The sequence below is a fragment of the Temnothorax longispinosus genome, chromosome 1, assembly GCF_030848805.1.
Source record: "Temnothorax longispinosus isolate EJ_2023e chromosome 1, Tlon_JGU_v1, whole genome shotgun sequence".
NCBI lineage: Eukaryota > Metazoa > Arthropoda > Insecta > Hymenoptera > Formicidae > Temnothorax > Temnothorax longispinosus.
In genome coordinates, this window is record NC_092358.1 from 23,686,569 (window position 1) to 23,710,733 (window position 24,165).

The following is a 24,165-nucleotide window of genomic DNA, read 5'->3' on the forward strand; positions in this document are numbered from 1 at the left end:
CAGTTAACAGCAAAACTAGGTCTTTCCTATTCGCTTCAAGGATCGTATCTTTAGGCAATTTATACCCCCTTTGGAAACCGAGCACACGCCATCGAGACAAAGCCTATCCGCAGACGTATGAAAAGAAAAAGTGGGATTGATAGTAGATGGGAAAGAAAACCCCGCAGAGATTACGAGACTGGGACGTCGTCCTATTTTCGGTGTATCAGAAATCCTCTCAAGGATCACGGGACCGAAATCTCAAGATCTACCTAGCTCTGTAATCTCCAAGGTATTTCTTCAGGGGCAGCGTTTAATGTTCTTCACATGACTTGATGAAATTTTTAAAATGATTAAGAATATTTAAACTGTATTAACTGTATTAACTTTTTTATTATATAATTAAATAATATAATATTTTTATATTAATTACAAATTTTTAAATTATTAATTTGAAGAGAATTACATTTCTATAATATCTTTATTTTTTTTTATTTTTCTATTATATTTTTACATTCGTATATTATATATTTAGAATTGTTTATTATATATGTCGATCTAAGAAGATGACACGTGCATTGCAATTGACAAGCAATATATTCTAATGGCCGAACAATTTCCTCCAGTTCTTGTCTCTAGACGAATTGTTCTGCGACAATACAACAATTAATAAAATCCAGACATAAAATAGAAATAACAGAATATTTAGGGCATAATTTAGAGAGAGAGAGAGAGAGAGAGAGAGAGAGAGAGAGAGAGAGAGGCAATGATCTTTGACCGTGGACGAGAATACAACTTCTCGTTCGATCCAGTCAAGGGCGAATAACGAGCTTCCGGTTTTCTAAAGCTTTCCTTCTCGGAGAGCTTTCAGTATAGAAGCGAATGGATATACATTCACTGCACGAAAGCGTTTTCACCAACTCGAGGAAACGAATATGATTATGGAAACGCCATTATGGCGCCTGGCTTCACTTGTCTCGAAAATAAAAGGCGGTAGAGTGCAAAGACCCAGTTTCGTGTGCTCTTTTGTGTATTTCTATATTATTTCCTTCATTCACAATGTATAATTTCAATCAGAAAGCTGGGTTTTAATCTATGAATTCTTTGATTAATTTAGAATCTATTTGGAAATTTATTTGGTTTATTTTGGAATCCACATTTTTGATAAAAATATGTAATATGCAGATATATGAATACATAATTATATAGTATCTAATTATATAGTATCTTTTCATTGAGAAGTAAAATCAAAATCAAAGAATCCACGTTTATAATATTTTAAAGATGTTATAAAATAATTATAGTCGAATAAAAAATATATGAAACAAAATAATTATTTCTAAATGCTAAAATTGTATTTGCTATATATAGCATGGAAACTGCCATTCAATAATCTACGAGAAAAAAATCTGTAAAGAAATTACAACAATCAATTTTTTTTTTTTTAATTTTTTCCAATGGCGGATATCAGTATAAGCACATGTAATTCTTATGCTTCACGCACGTGTCATGAAAGAATAATGGTGCGGCACATGAAGCGGCACGTGAAGCTTAAATCGACCATATCAAGCCGACTGAAAAATTCATCTTTGAGCTCATCCTACGCATAAAAACTGATGAGTCATTGAATTGAGGTATCATTAAAATGAACGTTCTATCGATGTTCGATATCAATGTGTGCCGTCGAATATTACTAAATATTTCAAAGTCACTTTCGTTCTCTCCCTTTTCCTCGATACTCTCTTTCTCTCTTTCTCTCTCTCTCTCTCTCTCTCTCTCTCTCTCTCTCTCTCTCAACTTTAAAACCTTGAAACATTCCGATACACAAATTCATCGTTTAATTTTATGATAAATAAAAATAAATATAAAAACAACGATCTCAACTTTTAGAAAATTTGGAATAAATTAAAACTTGTAAGTTAGGTGAAAAGATAGCTTACAATACGTGACAATTTTGCAAATTTCTGCACTTTATAAGATATTCTTCGATCTTTCAGAATTGCGATGAAGGTTGACGCGAAGTACTTTGATCAAAGTTAACTTACTCGATACGGGAATGCTGATTAAAATTATGAGATACAAAGGGCTTTTCCTTCTCAAAAGGATTTCCGCACATTGAAGCGAAGGAAAAGCCAGACAACCGACTGCGCTTTGCAATGTAACAGCAAAGAAGAAACCATTTGCATATTTCGACGTGGATTACGATTCGCTATTCCGTGCTTACCGCTTGATGCTATTTACTTTGTGTGTGCGCAATGAAATACCTTACTACTAGGATATCTTTGAAACATCCTGCATTATATCATTCAGAATTTGCGGAAGGCACTTTGAAAACTTTCTTACATTGCTTTAGCATACAAAAATTACAGTCGACAACTTCTTTTTTATCGTGTATTAACAGAGTTATGACGTTCTATATACAGGATGTATCGTAATATCTTTGGTGGTTCCTCCAATGATGTTTTTCGTTTTAATTTCTTAATTAATGTAAGATAATTAATTTATTCTGATTATTTTTTTAATAGTATCTAATAATTATTTTATATCTATTACTTTGGAACTTTATAATAGTAATGTACTATAATATTTTATTTTATTTTATTTTAATTTGTATGCTTATTTAGTTATTTTATTTTACTTTTGTCATTTATTCCTATTTTCTATTTATCTAGCATAAATGCTTCCATCGTAAGAATACTTTGATTAATTATTTATTAGCCACTAAGAGAAAACCGTTTTGTTAAAATTTCGTTCTGCAAACAAATGCAACGAACTGTTACAAATAAATTACTATCAGATGTGTGAATAGTGAAAATCAAAGAGCGCAGGATGTCCTGCAGTGCACAGTGATATCTCTGAACAAATGAACCAATTAGCAGTAGCCATTAATCAAGCTTCATTCAGGGTGTTTGTCCGCTGCGCTCGTAAATACGCTTTTCAATAATAAAAACCTATACATATAATCGTAGTGCCTCAATAAAATCCCGTCGATTAAAAATACAGATTAAGTGTCGCACACTATAACTGTAGTTTAAATAAAATTACTAATTAAATGTCAACTGAAAACAAAAATAAAGATATAAGATTATTCATAAAATCTTGACTTTTTTATTGTTTTGATTTATTTTGTTTAATACTTTATTTACTTTTCATATTCGAAAAAAATAACAGATTATATTTATTTTAGATTCTGTGTTGGGTAGTGTTCAAAGTTTTATATTTATTTTGAATGTTATTTTTTTATATGCTTTGAAGCACAGAAATGTTTTAGACGGTCCATAATCTATATCAAATTCTTATTTATGATTATATGCTCTCTCTAACACAAAAAAATAAGAGTATACGCACATACATAAAACACATTATATAGAATACACATACAAATAATAGATAAATTTTTTTTTCTGAATTTTGACATGTATCATAGTCTAAAATAGATGCGTGTTTTCCTTGTTTTACATTTTATATTTTATCAATATCTTACTAATGAGTAATAAATATTGATTTTTGTTAATTAAATTATTAATTATCCGTCAATCGATAAACTTCGTGCAAATTCCTCGTCAATTAGCTCAGAGTTTATTTAGCCATAATGCAGATTGATAGATATATGTATACATATATATACAATATGATATTCCCTGAGCTAAAATAATCGCGAATTATGACGAACGGGCGTAAACAAACAATTATATCCGATGTTGAATCGCGCGATAATAAAACGATAACTACATCGGCGTTCATTCCGCTGTTTACCCAAAACTGCTAAATTTGCCGTGGATTTGCAGACTCAAAACGTCAATAAATGGAACAAAACACGCACACTCGAATTCTCTTGATTTTATCCATGATTTAAATTTACGTTATTGAAACACTTGGCGCGAAAAGAAAATCGATCAAACGAGCGCGTAGTTCGCGCGCTTGCGCGCATATATATGTGCCCGCTTAAATGAATTTGGTTTGTGTTGCGACTATGCAAATTCTGCGCGCGGTGCGCCCGCGCAGATTCCCGTATTACGCGCTTAACAAAGGCCGATTATAATTAGCTTTCGAACGATAAAGAAGAACAATGGGACGCGATGTACAATGAAGAACGATAGAACGTGCAGAAACTGTCAACGACGCCGACATTTTGCGAAATAACCGTGCGTTAATGCATATGCATTAATTGGCGTACCAGATATCCCGCAATTTATGTCCACTCGAGATCTGCAGCTTTTAATATGTGGTATATGATATATGCTATAACATATGAGTCCTATTTCGAGAATGGACTTTTTGAGCAATTTGAATTTTTTCCACCCACTTTTCCTCTTTACAGCGATTTTGCTTTAAGTAAAATATGAGACAGGAATGATATTCGTTTAACCTGGAAGTTCATTTAGTTTAACGATTTATTTAACGTAGTGATTCATTTAACGTGATTTATTTGATATAATAATTTAACGATATCTCTGTTTAACGTATAATGAGTTGTTTAACAATTTAGTTAGCGCGATGATTTTGTGTCAACGATGGTTTCGTTCCTTACACGAGCAATTTTGAATGTTACAGCGTCAAAGGGATTTCATTCGCAATTACTATTGTAGTTCGCCCTTCGTGTTTACCCATCATCAGCGCAATCGATTCATTCTATTGCACTATTTGATTCTCGTCATTCGAAATTCGCTCGAGAACACTCGCGAGAATATCCGCAAAACTTCACACTTTGATTTGGACGAAGAGAAGTAGGTCAACTTTTATATCTTGCAAAAGTAATTTCGGCATATTTATATTTCTGCTTTTACTCGGTATTTGAATTTTACGGGGAAATGTAGTATTATTAATATATACATCACAGACGCGCGCTACGCGCGCGCTAATTAGCAACAGAATACACAACTGTCAAAATTATGCTATGACAGCCGCTCACGAAGTTAGCGCAGCGAAAGAATCAGCATCGCGGAAAAGAGTGAACAATTAACTTCAAAACTTTCGAGAAGACGTCGAGAGATGCGAGTATCGATTTAACATGCCTTTTTTTAGATATTTAGAAAGGATAGGATCGCACGATTTCTTTTTTTTTTATTCGAATAATTTGAATTTTAATTAAATAATTTTAATTGAGTAATTTTAATTAAGTAATTTTTTCGTAACTTCTCTCTCTCTCTCTCTCTCTCTCTCTCTCTCTCTCGATTTTAGAATATCTTATAAAATATTTTAGTAATTCTTCAAATTATATTAAAATAAAATCGTTATTCTATATACATTAATTATATATAAAAATAGCTGTTCTATTTTTTTACACAAAATTTTGCTTTCTATAAATAGGAATAAAAAATAAAGATATAATACATATTCTCTATAAAATTAGAAAAAAGGTGTTTTGATTTTACGAATTTTATTTTAATGAAATAAATCTTGTGAATTTATCGTGAATTTCACAATTGCATGCGGTTTTAACTGCAGAGATAAACGACCGCGCGATTTATACCGATAATCACGGCCGTTATCTCAAAATGCATATCCCGAAAAGGGAAATGCTGAATTTCGCAACGACAATAACGATAAATTCGGCGCGTCACAACAGAGCCATGGCCGCGAAAGCACTTTCGCGGTCGAAGGTTAAGGTTGCGTGAGCCAATTTTTGCAAGTTCTCTTCTTGGCTGACCGTGCTGGCAAACAGACCAACCAATGACGATCTGCTGAACTTGACACGCGATGGATATGAGCACGGAACGCATCTCATTTGTCTCTCTATTTCTTTCTCCTCGCTCTGTCTTTTTCTTCATCTCTTGTTCCGCGGTTAGAAACATCCTTCGACCATTTATCTTACATTTCACACGTTTATTTGTCCGCAAACAATGAGAGAGAGAGGAATTTTCTTCGCGTTCACATATGAGAATAAGAGTCGAGGTTTTATAATGCTGAATAATTTTTAATAAGAAATATTTCTTTTTTGTGATTTTTATACTGAAAACGAAAAATGTTCAGTGATTTATTTTATATCTTTGCTTCTATTAATTACGATCTGTCAATACAAATATTACGGCGTGGAATTTCGAATAATGTTTTAAGAAAAAGTAACTTTCGTCAACCCCCGCACACACACAAAGTTTTACATGGAAGCTTAATTTGAGACGTGATTATTTAATTAATGAAAGAAAATATAAATGTTATCGAATAAATATTGTTTAATAATATTTATCCCGAATCTCGAATCTGCCTCTTAAAAAGAAGCAAAATGTTTGCTATTTTATTATTTCTTTTTCCTAATCTTTTTTTTTTCTTTCGTATGAACAATAAATAAAAGCGGCCAAGCAAATTCGTTTCCCCTTTATTCGCGGAAAGCGAACAAAGACTGCGGAATGAGAATTCGATATTGCGTTTCGTTGCTGTATTGTCGCTGATGGTTCTCCACGGTATTCGTTATTCGCGTTTGCGGAAAAAACTATTATCCAATACACGTAGTATGAGAAAAAGGACAATTATTAAGAATTAATTAGAAAAGTATAAAGAGATAAAACCAAATTGCAACACATCTTTAGTCAAGAAATTTCAGAATATACATTTTTATGGTATAGTTCGAATTTTATTCAATCTTCAAATCTTATCATCAGTATCTATTATAATTATTCTATAATTATTATCTGTTTTATTTAAAGAATAACTATTTCTCATAAATTCTTTAATTCTGTTATCTTCATGTTACATTATATATTAGAAAAAATATCCATTATTGTTATTTATTGCCGTAAGATATTGTCTTTCGCTAAACTTTTGTCTGATCAAAGAAGAAACTTGTTAAAAATTATTCTATTGTATGAAGACCTTGTTGGCTGTTTCTTTTCTTCTTTTTTTCTTCCCTTTTTTACGCCAACTTCTGCATTGTTCTACACGCTCGTTCGTCGATAACTACTCTCGTTCGGAGGGAACTCTGTACTCTGACATCTGTACGGTAGCCAAGTTTCCGACTGGCTACTGGAAAATTGGAAGTACCGTACTGACCGTGTTTCATGTCGTTTGTCACGTCGAATAGCTCTGCCTGTTCCCCGCGAAAAAAATTGCTAGAACCTACACGTGCAAATGTGATTTATATTATAAAAAGGCAAATTCGTTGTTGAAGCAACTACAAACATTTTCGCGAATATTTATTCAATTAAGAACTAGTATTCTGCAGTATTAATATTGTAAGTGAATGTTTTGTTAACAAATTACTTGCATTTTGATTTTGATTGTGACTTTCACTCACACGTGATCTATCTAATTTTGAATGCTACACAAATACATATATTTTATATTCTAATTTAATGTTTACAATATTTATACATTATGTTTGTATATGTCGCATGAGATTTGCTTATAACTTAACAATGTTTTAATCGTGAATTTCGCTCGCAACCCGTAATCACGGATATTGTCAGAGAAATTATTCATCCGGGGCTGCCTAGATATTATTAATAGATCTCCCCGATCAACTTCCAGAGAGACAATCTGTATTTAGATATTGTGTGTGTGTGTGTGTGTGTGTGTGTGTATCCGGTCAAATTTATACAATTCCATTTCATTCGATACTGATTAATTTTTCAATAGTGACAATGCCGTGGCACAATCGAAAGAATCGTCCTTTCCTTCTTGCAAAAAGAAAAGAGAGAGAGAGAGAGAGAGAAATATTTTACAAATATTTTTGAATGCGTTTAAGAAAGTTTCATAAGGAAAGCTATTTTTTATTTTTTCCTAGGCACACACTATACTCTTTTCGAACTAGCAAAAAGAGGAGAGAGTGGTCGCGGTCTCGGTCACGACTGTCGGAGCTCATTGCACGCGTCGTTTATACGTGGACCTTGCCACCGCTTTTACCGCCATCGCCTCCTCTAGAGATTCTATCTAAACTACCGCTTTTTACAGGCATGCAACCGCCTGCGCGGCACTGATGCACGAGCGCCCTTAACCTCGCGCGCGCGGCTTGCATCGGTCTCCGGGCTTCGATCGAGGGGTGGGTAGTTGAAAAGTGCTTGGTGGTGCACAGTTGCGCCCAGGCAGACAGAGGCTGAATTTTCTCTCGGGTCTGTGTGATGTAATCTCAAATTGCTGTACGTCACAAATTAATTCCGATACGTTTCTTCATTACTGATGATGTTCTTCATTACTACGAGCTAGGAAGTTATCCTAAATATCTCAAATGATATATAAATCGGCGTAATATACAAAGATTAAAAAATTTAAATTATATAATACTACAGGAATATAAATACAGAGCATAACATAGGAGCTAAATATCGAATGTTTTTACTGTGACGCTTTGCAAGCAGTAGAATGTTGCTTGCTCGCACCTTGCATCTGCGCGAACTTCGACGTCAAAGGAAATCGCCAAATCAACCGCGTTTGTTCCTAATACGTTCTCCTCGATATCGACGTATATCGTCCACCGAAAGTTTGAAGTGAAGGAAGTTTTGAAGACTTCTAATCAGACTTCCATTCACCGCGCGGTAAAGTGATTCGAGGCAAAACTTATCGCTGTGCCGAATCGCGGAATCTAGCTTGCCAAAAGGCACAGTTACACGGGATACACACCCCACAGGCATATGTAGATTATGTTTAATATATATGTGCCACTCACAGAATGTGTGGCGAGATATACGGGTGTACTAAAATGCTCCTCGTAGAATTGAAATTGCGTTTGTCTTCGCCTGGTTTTGTCGGCAACTAAATTGTCGAGTTCTATTTAATTTTGAAAATTCGTTTTAGAAATTCGCGAAAATTTCGTTCTTAAAAAAGTCACGTGCAGTAGAATTAAATTTCATTTGTTGCCCCTTTTCCATAATTTTAACTAGTTCTTTCACTGTACTAACTTTCTGCCATGAACATCAGCTGTTATCGCGGAGATCATTTAATCTACTATGTTAATATTCTATAAAATAATATATTACAAAAAAAATTATTTACGAGGCATCATTACGGCGTTCTTATTACACTTCCCGACAGATTATATGGGATTTCCTTGTTATTTATCCACAATCAGCGATATCGATTTCGCTCGACCGGACACTTTACGAGCGCAAATATTGAGAAAGTATACCGCCAAACAGCACCTGAAGATATCTCCAAGCAAAAGTGCGATGTGTGGTCATAGTGGTGGATTATAGTCGTCGGTTGTAGGCAACACAAGAGCGCTATTGTAAATCAAATTTCCCATCAAAAAGCGAAATTGGACGTGTATTAATCCGGTTTGCAAATACCACAAACCTGCAAGCTCCGCTTGCATCTCCTACAGTTGACACAATCACCGTTTATTTGGTCAGAGAAGGGATTTGCTCAATGGTTTGTTTTATCCTCTTTACAGCTACCTCAAATAGTCTTTCACGAAGACTATTGAAGATTATTGAATAATCCTCTTTTTTCTGTACAATATTTTTTTCAGAAGAAATTCTCGTTTTTATCGAGATGTATTTCATATTCGATAAATATATAACATATGGAGGCATAGATTATCTTTAAAAAGTTAATTAAAACAAAATTATATAAAAAGAGCCAAAAATTAAAGAAGAATATAATTATTAAAAATAATCTATTTAAAATAAATCAAAGAATAAAACAAATTTTTGCTATTCTCGGCGTGCTTGTCCGTGGGGAAAGGTTAAATTTAACTCGAAACGGCAGGCAACTGCATAGTGCATACCGTGTGGGCAAATTATGTTTATCTAATTAAGTCTCGCGTGGCAAGGGTCAAGTCGCGTGCCGGCGACAGAATTAAAGTGCAATTCTGCTTCGTGGCAAAATTAAGTTCTCACCTTCTCTCTTGCACGTCTACTTAGCATAATCACGCGTATTTACATTTATTACGCAACTTCCCTAATTTATTCCCGTCGTTACGTCAGCTCGTTCTTTTCGCGAGATTCACCTCGTTTTAAGTCCTGAATTACTGACGCAAAGCTTTCAGCACAGAAAGTCGCAATGTGAGGTTGTATATATCTTCATACATTTTCAAAATAAAGAATTTTAAGACCGAAAGAAATTACGAAGTTAAGTAAAATAATAGGAATAAGAGTCATTCAATTTTTACAATTAAAATAACGGAAATAAATAAATAATGAGAACTGCACCAAAGATTATTTGGCAACATAAATATACATATAAGATAAATAACAATACGTATGTTTAATTTATATACTCCAAATTGTATAATTAGTAACGATAAAAAACACAACAAAACTAACTTGTTTGCTTATATTTTAAAGTTTTACCAATGATTTACCAAGAATGCAATAAAAGTGAAATTTTTTGTTTCTTATCAATCAGAACGCGAATACTGGATCGTAAAATTGACTTAAATTTATTGCATTTGATTCACCGAACTTCGGCATATTACGTCACCGATGGAGAAATTACCATGACAATTGACGTCCTTAATAACGCATTAGCGACCTAATTAATACCTCACCGAAACTAATTTAATGAGGCTTGTTCCATAATGTTCGCGCAATATTGCTCGGCAAATGTGTGTGACAGAGAGAGAAAGAGAGAGAGAGAGAGAGAGAGAGAGAGAGAGAGAGAGCGGGAAGAGAGGAAGCAGTGGTTTTAGTTCGGGTTTCTGTCCGGGAAATAGCTTTCGATTTCGGAAATTGGCAGGCGGGATATTGGCTCTCTCTTCTCGTCGATAATATTTACGATACCTTCCGCTTTCCGTGTGTGGATCTTACTTAGATCCATTAGATGATGTTCTCGATATATACAGCGTTGCAATGTATGATGCAATAACTCCCATTGAGAATTCCGTTTAATAAAACGGATTCGTGAAGATAGTATAATTTTTGTTCGTACGAGATTCGCGATTTTTTATCCATGTCATTTATTTCATTTCTAAAATCTACAATATTTATTATTTTGCAGTTTTATTTTTTATATATTTCATTATAGGTATATTTATTTTATTGTATAATTTTTTTATATAATTGTGAATATCTTTTGTTGCCAATTAATAAACGGTTTCTGATTAAAATATGTTTATCTTAAATTGTTAAATATAACTGTCATCCATATTTTCATATTGTGATAACACTTATATATATTGTTACAGAATACTTAAATATTAAGTATTATAAAATTAAGATAATGTATAACCTAAATGTGAAATGGATAACTATATAACAATTAACGATATAAGTTATTATGAAATAATATATTATCTAGAATTTTTAAAAATAAATCTTGTATAAATATATTGTAAAAATATAGAGAATTAAAGTAAAGTAAATAATATAAAAAGATATAAAACTGTACAAATAAAATGTATGGAATATAAAATTGCTTTTTTCACATATCTGAATAATAAATTATTTTATCTTATTTTATAGATTGCTCTCTGCTTTGAGAATTAACTGCGTTTTAAATTTTTATCATGACACGTTTCTCGATTAACGAGTCGTTTGTACAACTTTTAAAATACTTTTTTTCCAGGAATGATCAATTATTTTTTTCTCGACGAAACTAGCCCAACGAAATTTTTAACTTCCTCGTGAGTGAGAAGGGAAAGGTACTGCTGGCACGGACGCATTGCTAACTTGATGGGGTTTAATTGAATTTTCAGACTGTCCGAGTCGACAGATAAAACTACGCTAATGAAAACGCCCGATGAAACGGGCCGGAGCCATATGCAAATCTGTTGATTACTCTCCCGTGTATTCCTTCTGTGTATTCAAACTCCTTTCGCAGGAGTTCAATCTGAAGACAACATTGTGCCTCTCTCTTTCCTCCTCTTTTCTCTATCTTTATCTATTAAAATATGTATAGATGTATACATCCAATATATTCATTAAAATATGAATAATTTTAACTAAATAAACTAATTTCCCGAAGCAAAAATTCTCGAAATATATAAAAATAATAAAGTTACCTGGAGTACCTAAAAATTAGTACTCAATATTTTAAGTAACGAAAATGAAAGATTACACTCTCATCAAATGAATTAGGAAACTCATAGAAATGCGGGGAAAAAATACAGCTATATATTTAGTTTGTCTGTCCGTCTTGCTTTCTATTGAATCGTGGCGCTTGTAATTCAACAACAATTTCTACAGGCATACGCAACTGCGGTAACAAAATTCGCGGACGGCAACATTATTGCGCAACTTTCACCGATATTTCGCGGCTACATAATATAACGATCGACCGACATTTCGCTTTAACAATTTAAAATGAAGAGCATCTGATAACCCACGCCAATCGGTGTAATAATGATTGCAGTTGGCAAAACAATTTCAAGTAAATAATAGCAAATAGTTTTATATTTTATTTTAAAAAACCTGAATTTTAAAATACTTGAAAAACTAAAATTACTTTAAAATTAATTGAAAAATCCAATTAAGAAATCCCTCCAATGTTAAATAATGTTAATTACTAATTTGTATATTTCTTTAAATAATTATGTGTTATAAATAAATAATTATATATTGCATGAATATCTAATCATAATCTATATACAATTTCTTAATATTAGTAGTAAAAAATATTAAAATATAATCAATATATTTAATCGTTCAAAAAATAAAATACAATAAAAGTGAAAACTGAAGAAATAAAATAAAATTCTATAGTTGCATGAAAACGGTGAGCCAGTTCAATAAGAAATTAATATAAGGATGTTTTAAGTTTTAGAATATTGGAAGGCGTGAATCTCTCTCTCTCTCTCTCTCTCTCTCTCTCTCTCTCTCTCTCTCTCTCTCTCTCTCTCTCTCTCTCTCTCTCTCTCTCTCTCTCTTTCTCTCTGAAATGCAAGTACCTCCATCAACGCATACAATTGCCTTACAATTGGAATATGGTTTTGACAGTAGAAAAAATGTGGAAATGCTTGACCGTCTGCACGTGTGTTTATGTTGGCAGCAATAAACAACTTCTGCAGCATTATTTTTCAAAACATATACGTATGTCAGCGTATTGCATATTCGGGAAATGCAATCTCTTTGAAGCACACGTGCACATCTGATCATTCGAATTATCGAAATTGCACGCGATTTCATTAAATAGAAAATATTTCGTGTTATTTATCTATTCAAATTTTATAATGTTTTAAATTTGTATTTTAAATCAATTTTGATCAATTTTGATACAAGGAAATGTCAAGCTTATTAAAATCGCGCATGAGATTAACAAGTATATATTATTTATTACTGATTTTTATTTCACTCTCTTATGATTCAAATTTTTACTTTAATTAATAAGAATTTCATTAACTCTGAAGAAATATATTTTAATTATGTAAAAGAAATAAATAAAAAATTATAAAATTAGACTATAAAATATTTGAGATGATTAAACAATTCTCAAGTTAAAACGATTTAACAATTCCTTAATAATCTTATCATTTTTAATGTTTTCGCGAAAAAGACAATAGATTCTCTAAAAAATAGAAAGTTATTCTTTAATAAGAAATCTCTGTCTAATTTAAATTTTAACTAATTTTTAGAAATTTGAAAATTTCTGAAGTACGGAGGTTTAGTAGAGGTTTTATCGAATCCATTTATTCCGCGAACTGTTATGACACTCATTGACGATGAGAATAGCTGAAACGGTGATTTTATTAATGGACCACGAAATCCTATTTTCCCGCGTGAATAATGCTCGCTACCGTTTTCGATTGCCAATCATAGATAATTGCAAATCGCTCTCATCACATAATAAATCGTGTTAAAGATTTCGTATCAGTTTATAAATCTTGTACGTTGATCAAAGCGACCAAACGTATACATGTTCTCCAAAATGTCAGAAAATGCTATATCTACACTACATATATTTCTAATTAGTTTTCCAAAATTTTTGTGTCAAGGAGAAAGTGATACAAAATTGTTCGAAGATGTCTACAACTTTCGTTACAAGATTATAAAATAAAAGATTATTGAGATTATTGTGTTAGACACTAATCTATGAAAATAATATGTATTATTTAATTTATAGAATTTAAATTGAAAACATTTTGTAAATATTGTAAATTATTATTGCATAATAATATATTATATCTCTCTCAATAATTGTACTCGAGAACATTATACTGTTATCAAATCGCGTTATCGATCGAATGTAGGACTAAACTGATGTCGCCGCCAAAATGGATCGCGGAGAATATTATTAGGGAGGTTCTATATAGGGTGATAGAACGCGTTTCGCTGCGTAATCGCGCAAAATACGCCATAGATACTGCAGTAGAAATAGCGGATTCTGCTCGCTATTCTATACGTGGGAGTGAAGGGGACATTCCCGTTCGTATAATAGCTTAAGGAGATAAGAGGATTTCACGCGAGTGAGCATTTACCATTTCTGTCGAAATATACGACCGCGCCAACAGACGCACAATGCGAGAATATGCGTTTCAAGTCTTGATTACTGCATTAAACTAGCGACGCAAAGTGTAACTGTCGCTTGCTAATTCTTATCATTTCGTCGCACGAGTCGAGTTAGAAAATTTATGTGCTGACAAGACATTTGCACCTTGAACTTGAATTTGAATTTATAACTACATATACAGCGAGTTATATGTAGCTTTTAGGCTATATATATATATAGCAAGCTAGTAGATTGTTGAATAAAAACCTAGTATTCTTTATTACGTATTTTTTATTCCGTATGAAATGTTTTAAATATTTCCATGTACGAAGTAGCCTTTCTAATAAAAATTCTTTTTCTAAAATTATCAGGAGCTTGTTTAAGATATCGCACGACGTGTTTAAGTATTTGTTAATTCGTTAAAGTCTCGAGTTTTTTTATCTCGGCCTTTGCTATTCATTCTTATAATCGATAATATATAATTGAACACACGTACATGGACGGAGTTCCACTCACCGTTAACGGCGTGGAGCTCCGTGGGCACCGCGAAGTGTGCCGTGTGGAGGGCTAGCTCACCGGTATCGGCAGCGGCCTGCAGCAACATCTGCTGATGATGATGGTGCCGGGTAGATGAGCGATGATGGTGCACGCTGTTGAGGACGATGTTGCTGGATGTCCGGCTGAGCGCTTTTCGTTGTCGAATCGCCTCTTTATAGATCTTGTAATACATGATAATCATCACCAGGCCTGGGATCCAAAAGGACACGCAGGAACTGATGAGCGCGTATGGTAAATTCACTCGAAACTCGCAGCTCTGAAATATCCGGGAATGTCGCGAATTACTTCAGTGATTCAGTCATGATAATATTCTAATGATACAATAGTCTATAAAAAGCTAATAACAATAACATAATAAAAAGTGTAGATACTTAAAAAAATTGTACGAAAAGAATTATTGAGAAGAATGAGAAAGTTAATTCGTTATTATCATTAAAATTAGAAATCTTTCATCTTTTAAATTTTTTTTAAATTTTAAAATATTCCATCTTTCACAATAAGGTAGATTACTAAGGTAGGTTAGATTGTTATAAGGCTAACAACGATTTCCATATTCATAACTTGCACATTAAACACTTTTTAAAGACGCCTAAGGAAAAAAAGAACTCCTTCGTACCTCCGGATGCTTCACCATGTACTCCAGGTGTTCTTTTGTCGTGTACCATCCCATGAAGATCGGAATGAAGCTTATCAGCGCCGGCAAGACCCAAGCGCTACCCAGCATACATCCCACAGTACTCTGCTTCATTATCACCGTGTACTCAAGCGGACTCACTATGGCGTAGTATCTGTCCACACTGATACAACAAAGGTGGAGGATGCTAGCGGTGCTAAAGTAAACATCCAGCGAGTTCCACAGGTCGCACATGATCGGCCCAAAGAGCCATTTCCCTCCTGAGAGCTCCACCGAGGCGTTGAAGGTCATGGCGCACATTGCCACCAGGAGATCGGCCGCTGCCAGACTAACCACGTAACAATTGGTGACCACGCGTAATCTGCGATGCCTCCGCACGCTGGCGATCACCAGCATGTTGCCCAATACCGCCGTGGTGATGATGGTACCCATGATAATTCCCTTGATCGCCACCAACAGCACGTTTACGTTCTCGGGGAGATTTTCCACCGTCGGGTTTTCCGCTGATGACGATACATTTGCGATTGCTGTTATGGTCGTGCTGGAGGCGGTAATGGTGTTGTTGATGAGGACCGACGAAGACGTGGGTTCTACTCGGAGTAGGCCTGTCGACATCGCCGTTACGTTCAACATGGTGACGGTGAATACGTCGATGGTTGATTCACCATTTACGTTATTTATGGAGAACGGTTTCTCTTGGATAATCCCTCGCTCGTTTTGGACTTCATTCGAGAGTCCGCGGTGGTGAGGAGAGCATCGTTGGATGAATTATTCTTTCTTTTTATCATCACGAATAGAGGGGGATCGATTATCCCTCCTTAGAAATCACCATTGTGATACGTATTCAGATTTTGATTTAATTACGTAATTGTGGTGATTGATATCCGGTATTGTTGGATATTGCAAAAGTATCTCAGAATTCTTTAAAATTCTGTGTTTTGAATTAATTACAGATGTTATTGATGGATATTTTGTTGCGTAATTAAAAAAATATTGCAGTATTCTTCAAAATTTTTTATGAAAATTATTTTTTATTTCAGGTTACGTGATTGTGATTTTCGTTCTTGTATCGCTGGTCCAATTTTATTTATACAATAGCGGATACACAATTGTGATGCGACAATTTCTTTGTTAGGGAAAATAATAAATTGTATAGCACCATTCTGTATGTCACTTCTGCCAAAAATGACTCAAATGTGTATGTACATGTATATTTACTACGTATATACTTTAATTCCTTTCTTTCTTTTGATTAATTCTTTATTTTTATTTTATCTTTGTTGTTCTTAAGTGTATTTTTCAAAGGTCTTTTTCATACATTAAATATATTTCTTTATACATAAGTTGTGTGTTCACATATACATATATAATTATTGTGGATATTTTTTTCTAGGATGAGACTCATCCTCCTCAATTTCTAAATCAAGTCTCTTGAGCATTCCTGCAAACATTTCGTCATTTTCCGCACAATTTAGTCTAAATCGCACTAAATTGTCTCGCGACAGTTTTGCACGGATCACTGTTAATTTTCGTATATCCATGATTTCGTTTATTGGTCCAGACGCGAATTTTATATCAATTGCAGGGATAATGTCGGTCGATGATATTGAGGATTAAAACTCCATTTTGATTGCCACACATGATAACAGTTTAATAAGCCTCACCGTTCGATTAAGCATCATTTTTGATAACATCGAGGTTTTTGATGACACTCAATACCTCTGTAAAACGACAGGCAATTGTATATGCGTCGAGTGCGATTTGTCTGATCTACTTTCCGCGATGGACCGATATAAATTCTACCAAAATGAATAATTTATTTTAATTAACTTGTTTTGGTCGGCGAGGAAGATCAAAGGATTGTCATTAATCGCACATAACCATAAATCGCTTGTCTTTGAAAGAACAAAATTTAGGGTATTAATTTGTTTAATTTACTTTAACACCTCTTTGCATTAATGCGCGATATACATTTTATCAATAATTTATGCGATAATGCAATCTGAATTTCATGAAAATTTCAGGTGGGATGTCACCAAAGTCAATGATCAAAGATTAGCACATCTAATCTTTCACTTTAAACTTGAATGCGCGATACGCTTGTTAAAATATACTTGTTAACGTATTTGCACGAGATAGACGATGGATATTAATACGCGAAGGCCTCTCGGAACTTTCAGTTATCTAAATGATTCAGTGGATATATGTGTGTTACAGGCGATGCCATTAAGAGGATTTACTTGCGGATAAACCCCTATATAATGCAATCGCCCTTAGCTAGTAGTAGCTATAACACGAAAGAGAAAGAGAGAGAGAGAGAGAGAGATTTCTTAGCAAGTATTTCTAAGCGTGTTACATCTAGAGCTTATGACTAGACTAGATCAATATCAAGAGGTCTACTAAAAGCATTTCACCGAGCACTTATTGTACTTGTGAGCAAAGTTCTTGAATTTTAATTTGAGTGGCGAAAATGTATCAATTTGTGCGAGCCTCGCAATGGATGCACCGTCGCACATAATTCATCTACTGTCATAGTTGCAACTGTTTGAAACTATATCTCTATATTAGCTTGGATGCGTTCTAAAATTAATTAACATATATTAATAATAATAACAACGAGGAGAAACACATAATGTAGACGCGAAAATAATAAATAAAGTTTCTCTCACGAGAATTTCGAGAAGCGCATAATCACTCGCGAATCGTAACTCGAGGATTATGTAAATCATAATTATCAGTCACATTTGTCGTCTCTTAAAAGGAAACCAGCGTAAATGCGTAACAGCGTAATGAGATGAAAATACTTTATCCTATTTTATTTCTCGACATTACAAAGCGGCGGTATATTGTCCGGATGTTATATAATCGCACGACTGTATATCAGTAGTTGACATAATGAAACATCGGGCGGATTCTCTAGATGCTCGTTCACTCGCAGCGATCTTTAATTACTACATCGTCATCGGCGGAATGGTGACACAGTGGCAGCATATTAAAGGCGAAAGGAGGTTAATGACTTTCCGGTTCTTACGGCAGAAATATTTAGAGTGGAGGAAAGGAGGATTCTTCCTCGTTTCTCGAATAACAATCGGCGAATGCATTCCGGCGAGAGATTTCTCAGCTATTCTTTCGTATATTATAATGATAATAATTATTTTCTGTGATAATAAGTAGTAATTTAAAATATAAGAACGTTATTAAACATAAAAATAGTGTAATAAACAAACGCAGCATAAAAGAACACGAAAAAATTAAAAAATCTCTTGTCAAATTTTGATTATATTATAACATATAAATACATTTAAGTACAAAATAATAAACATTGTACAATAAACTTATTAGTGAATCATGAACTTATTTGAGCTCAATGGAATAAGCTTATTTTATTAGAGACTTTCAAAAATAATTTTAACAGAAAAATCATCAAATTTTCTGTAATTTTTTGTTTTCACTATTTACTGAATTTGACTTTTACGAGAAGTATTGAAACAATTATATATTTACTCTGTAAATATATTATATTTACAAAGATTTATTACACCTCGAGAAATCTTTAAACTTTTTATCTCAATATTTTTATTTTCAAAAGAAATATTCGAGATATATATACACACACAGAGGGATTTTTAATCGTTCTCTCTTTGCATCTTTCCATAATTTTTACATTAAAGATTTGTACTTATTATTTACAAAAGACGACTTCCCGATCCTAAGAATATTGCTTTATTTTTGCAATTTAAATAGGTACTAATAGGTATTATAAGTACGTCATGAATTCTTTTAATGGAAGATGAATCTGCTGTATAGCAAAATTTAAATCGCCCTCGATTCAAAGCTTCGCCTACCCGTAAGAAATTACAAGACAAAGCAAAAGTAAAGAAAAACTTTTAATCAGGCAGCGGCTTCCACTTAAAGCGATTCATCGTGAAACTCGGCTGCGATTTATTGTAAAGAGGAAGAAAATTAGAATATTCCTAATTATAAAAAGTAAACAGATAAAGTTATTAAATAACACACAGTGTAAATTAAGAAGTTAAATTGAAATAATTTGGAAAAGAAATAATGTACCTTTTTTCGTAAAAGTGATTAATTGCAATGAAATTAAAATATATAACTACAAAAAATAAATAAGGATCCGAATCAAATTGTATTTGACTCAATGTGAATTATTATTTAAAACATATTGTACTACGAATTAATTTCATTCAGTATTTAAAAATAAATATATATTTACAACAAAATTTAATAATATAGTTAATGGATGATAAAATATATCTTTTTATATTGTTTGTATTACTTTTAAATTTTTATTTACATCTATTTTCTTATATGTGTAATATTTCACAAGAAGATAATAATTTTTAATGATTATATAATAGAATTATAAATTTTGTTTTAAATTGTATCATTGTATCTTATATTTGCGACGATAGGAAAAAAGGTATAACGAAGGTATATATAAAGCAGATATAATGAACATCTAACATCTTTCTAACGAATTTCCGTGAGGAAATTTCTGACTTTCTTCATCGTGGTATCCTTAACATCGTATTCTACCCTGAATCCTTGCGTCTACGTACACAGCCTTAAAAGAGGATCAAATTCTTTGCACAGGGGTTAGTGGATAGATAGAGGATACTGTTACCTTAAGCAGTTTACGTCTCTATTACCGTGGTAAAACTAGCATCTATAAAAAGATAGAAGTGAGCTGTACTGAAATTAAACTATTCTACTTAAATATAAATTATTCTACTTGAATAATATCTAATAAAAGCGCTCACTGATATTTTTAACAAGTTACTAAACGAGTATATTATAATTTATTATCTATGCAGATATTGTAATGTAATTTTAATAGATTGTATATATATAATATAAAAAATATATATTATATTTTATATATTAGAATTGTTTAATTCCACTTCTTTTTCTCGTTTAATATTCTTGATGTTAATAATAAAAATTATAAACTCTTTAAAACATTGAATTAACCAATTAAGCGTATTTCTGCCAACACAAATATAAAAAAATAAATAGAGTACATTTCTCTGGTTATACGTGAGTCGTAGGTTACAAATTGTAATCGAATGCTCGCGTGTTTACGCGAAATCCAATCTCGTGATTGAAGAATCAGAAATCTCCGCGAGGAAGCATTTTCTCCTCGAATCACAAATTCGCGAGCTTACCGGAATCTCTCGATCCTGTTACGAGACCTCGAAAAAAAGCATTTCAAAAGCTAAAAAAAAATATGCTAATACTTGAAACAGAAAAGCTACTTGGAAAATAAAAATGTTCCCCTCAAGAGTTAAAAAAAGAAATAATATTTTAAAGAACACAAAATAGTTTAGTACGAATAGTTGAGTAAAAAAGAGAGAGAGATATATATATATGTACTTTAAAGACAATAAAACAATTCTCGGCGAATGTAAATTGGTGTTTCGAATTGTTGTAAAAATATTTATGAATATTTTTTCGTGGTTATTGTAAAAAAAACATTGTTACAGTCGATATAACAAATAAATTTGTTAACCGCACATATGCATGCGCAATATTAATACAATTGCAATTGAACCTATATCACCTGATACACTAGGAGGACAAATATTGGACGAATTTTTCCCGCTGGATTTGTCAACATTCTTGTTTTTGCAAACAACAACTACGATCCGTTTCGCTTCGTTCAATCAACTCGACAGGATGGTTATTAAAACTGCGAATGGAGTTAATTAACAGGAATATATGTCGCCCACACAATGACAAGAGAAAACTACAAAACCGAAGAATCAATCACAAGGTTAATATTAAAAGGGATCCATATAATGCAGAACGTGCTTAATGCGTAGAAATATTCTATCTGATATAAAAATGTCTGCATTTTTGCTTTTATACATTGTGTTCAGTAACATATAAATAAAATAAAATTACATCTCCGAGAATAAAATATGAAAAGACTTTGAGGAAAATATATTTACACACAAAATCTTGAAAGAGTTGAGAAAGAGAACAAACAAAGAATACAAATGAGTTATTTTTTTATATTAAGCAAAGGTGAGGAGGTAATTTATTTACTTTTTTTTTAAAATAACTAAAGTAATTTTTAGTTTTTTAATATTATTTCCACTAAATTTTTGAAATTTTTAAATTACCACAGATTAAAATTCTGTCTTAAAATCGATTTTAATCGGATTAATCAGACAATAAATGCTCATTTAATATACACAGCTAAACATTCTACCTATAATTAAACATAATCGGATAATTTTTTTTTTCTAGATCACATACAAATTTCACACGAAATACACACGAAATAATCTGTCATTTGCTGGTTATGTCGAAAAAGTGCAAACAAAAGTTCATAAATTTTACGAATGTCTATATATATCTGTCATTCTTTTTCCCTCGCAAAGTCTGTATAAAACTCGTGATGGTAAAACGCAGCAACGGTATAATCGTCGCACTGGCTCACTGGCATACAGCCAGACACTTTTTGCACCGGCAAAAGAGCGTGAATAAAATTATATAACAAAAATAAAAAAAAAGAAAAGAAAGATACTGTGCGGTTCTCCGTAATAATGGGATTGCATGTATTTAAAAATCGGATAATATGCCATGTAATAATCCGCATAGTAAATACGTGATAGAAACTTTAGGTATTTACGGCGAGGTACCGGGTTATTATTTACAATGCGATTTGCTTAGCGTTGAACATTAACTGTTAGCAAATAATTTAACAATTAGATAATAATTATTACTTAATCAGATTATTACTGTACCTATACAATTTAAAATAAGATTAAACTAAAGTAAAACTACAATAAAATTATAATTATATCATGAAAGTATTGCAAAGTCTATTATGAATTTTCTGAAATAAGAATTGTAATATATCTTAAAAAATGCCTTATTTCTGTTTAGATAGTGGTTTGAAAATATTGCGCAAGCGATAGGTTTCGATATACGTGCATCGTTGTATAAAAGTAGGTCGAAACGAGTGGCGGTGCAAGCACCGCTTTTCATGGAGCATTAGTTAGATAATTACCGGCAATTAACTGCACCTTCCGAGTGCGGTAATGCATCTTCTTCCTGGCATCAACACAATATGTTACCGTAGATCAAAGTAGTTAATAAAGGTTTAAAGTCGAATAAGTGTTCAATATAAAAACGAATTGCTTCAAGTCTTGTTGTATCAAAATAATAAGAAATATTAACATAATGTTGACGTATTTATTAAGTTCAATCACTATAGAAGATATTAGCAAAGAAATCATAGCGAAATTAAATAAATAAGATATATGATCTATCCATATATAAATTAATTTAAAAAGTGAATGATTGCACTTCTTTGAATGATAAAAAAAGGAATTTTTGATAAAGCTACTGCTTACTGCTTTCAGAAAGCGCCTTTCTAAAGTTATAATTACGGTCAGAATTGGAGTACTTATAATTTGATATGCGCCATACTTTTAACGATCCGACTTTAATTACCAATTTTATTTAGTTACTGTGTGCGCTGCAACGAAATAAAATTAAAATAGATGTTTTCTTCATCAAGATCCTGTCACGATTCTTTGAGAGATAGATTCTGCCGTTGGAATGTAATTTTTATAATTAACTTGAGACTCTTTCATGCTTCTAAAATTCTTATCGTAAAAATTGCATAAAAATTAATTAAGTATTTTTCTCTTTACGCAATTACTTAAAAATATTTTCTTTAAAGGCAAAAAGATATTGGTCTTTTTATTTAAAATTGTTTATTAATTAATGCCGTAATTATTTCGCTGCTATTTTGCGCGGATTTTTCACGTTTAATTACTGCGATAGTTACGCTTAAAACAAAGAAAGCAATTTGCCGCGTGGAAGAATTTAAGTAATTCTTTCATCTCGCACAATTACCTAAATGACCGAATTTCGAGAGGTTCTTGAAGGAGGAAAGTGAATCACGCGTTCTCATTATTCATCCGAAATTAGCGTCCTTTGCATTTTTAGTTTAGAAAGTTTTTAACTGATCTACATAGTTGGCAAAAAGCCGGGTTAATGTTCATTTACTTGGAAATTGTTGGATATTTAAAAACTCATTTACTTAAAGATTGTGACGGTGCTTTAACATTATTTCCGTATTACGATATTGTGTCGCTATTTCGACATTGTTAAACGTTATTCATTGGTATACAAAAATTCGCACTTGCAACGCGTTATTTCTTGATGACAGGGATTAAAATAAAAATTGTTTATCGATGTAAAATACTTTTATAATCCTTGAATTAAAATTTCATTTTAAATAAAAATCAGAATTCTGTTTTACCTAAAACAATACTTCAATTTGAGGCTTAATTGAGACTTTTAATTTAAAAACAATAAAGACAATAAAGAAGCTACAATTACATTTTTACTAAAGAAAAATTGACTTTAAATTGATTGGAAGATTATCTGTCTCGAGGTACATTTTATCCTAGATATAAAAACGCAGCACGTTTCTTCGTGGAAAAGTATTTTCATCGTCACGAAGAAAACACCTTGGCGTTTTCTTTTCATAACGTGCGCATATCTTTGGTCGCAAGAAAGATCACCCACGAGAAAATATTTTTAATGGAAAAATATCGATGTCATCGGTGAACTGTACTTTAGAAACTTGACTCCTGAAAACTCTTAACGTTACATTGTTAACATGGAGACTATAGATTATTTGACGTTTTTCTGCA

General features: G+C 32.5%; 1 protein-coding gene across 4 annotated transcripts in view; it reads right to left on the reverse strand.

Annotated features, from left to right (window-relative positions):
- Nucleotides 1-24,165, reverse strand: part of LOC139819429 (octopamine receptor beta-1R) — a 120,742-nt gene that overhangs the window by 94,481 nt on the left and 2,096 nt on the right. For 2 of the 4 annotated variants that reach the window (XM_071788771.1, XM_071788751.1), the window contains exons 2-3: nt 15,449-17,187; nt 14,791-15,088 (exon numbers count right to left, since the gene is read on the reverse strand). In XM_071788771.1, the coding sequence (XP_071644872.1) occupies nt 14,791-15,088; nt 15,449-16,099 (949 nt within the window). In that variant the 5' untranslated portion in view covers nt 16,100-17,187. Of the gene's footprint in view, nt 1-14,790; nt 15,089-15,448; nt 17,266-24,165 lie in introns of those variants that run through there. The other 2 variants (XM_071788760.1, XM_071788802.1) reach the window with 2 other exon arrangements.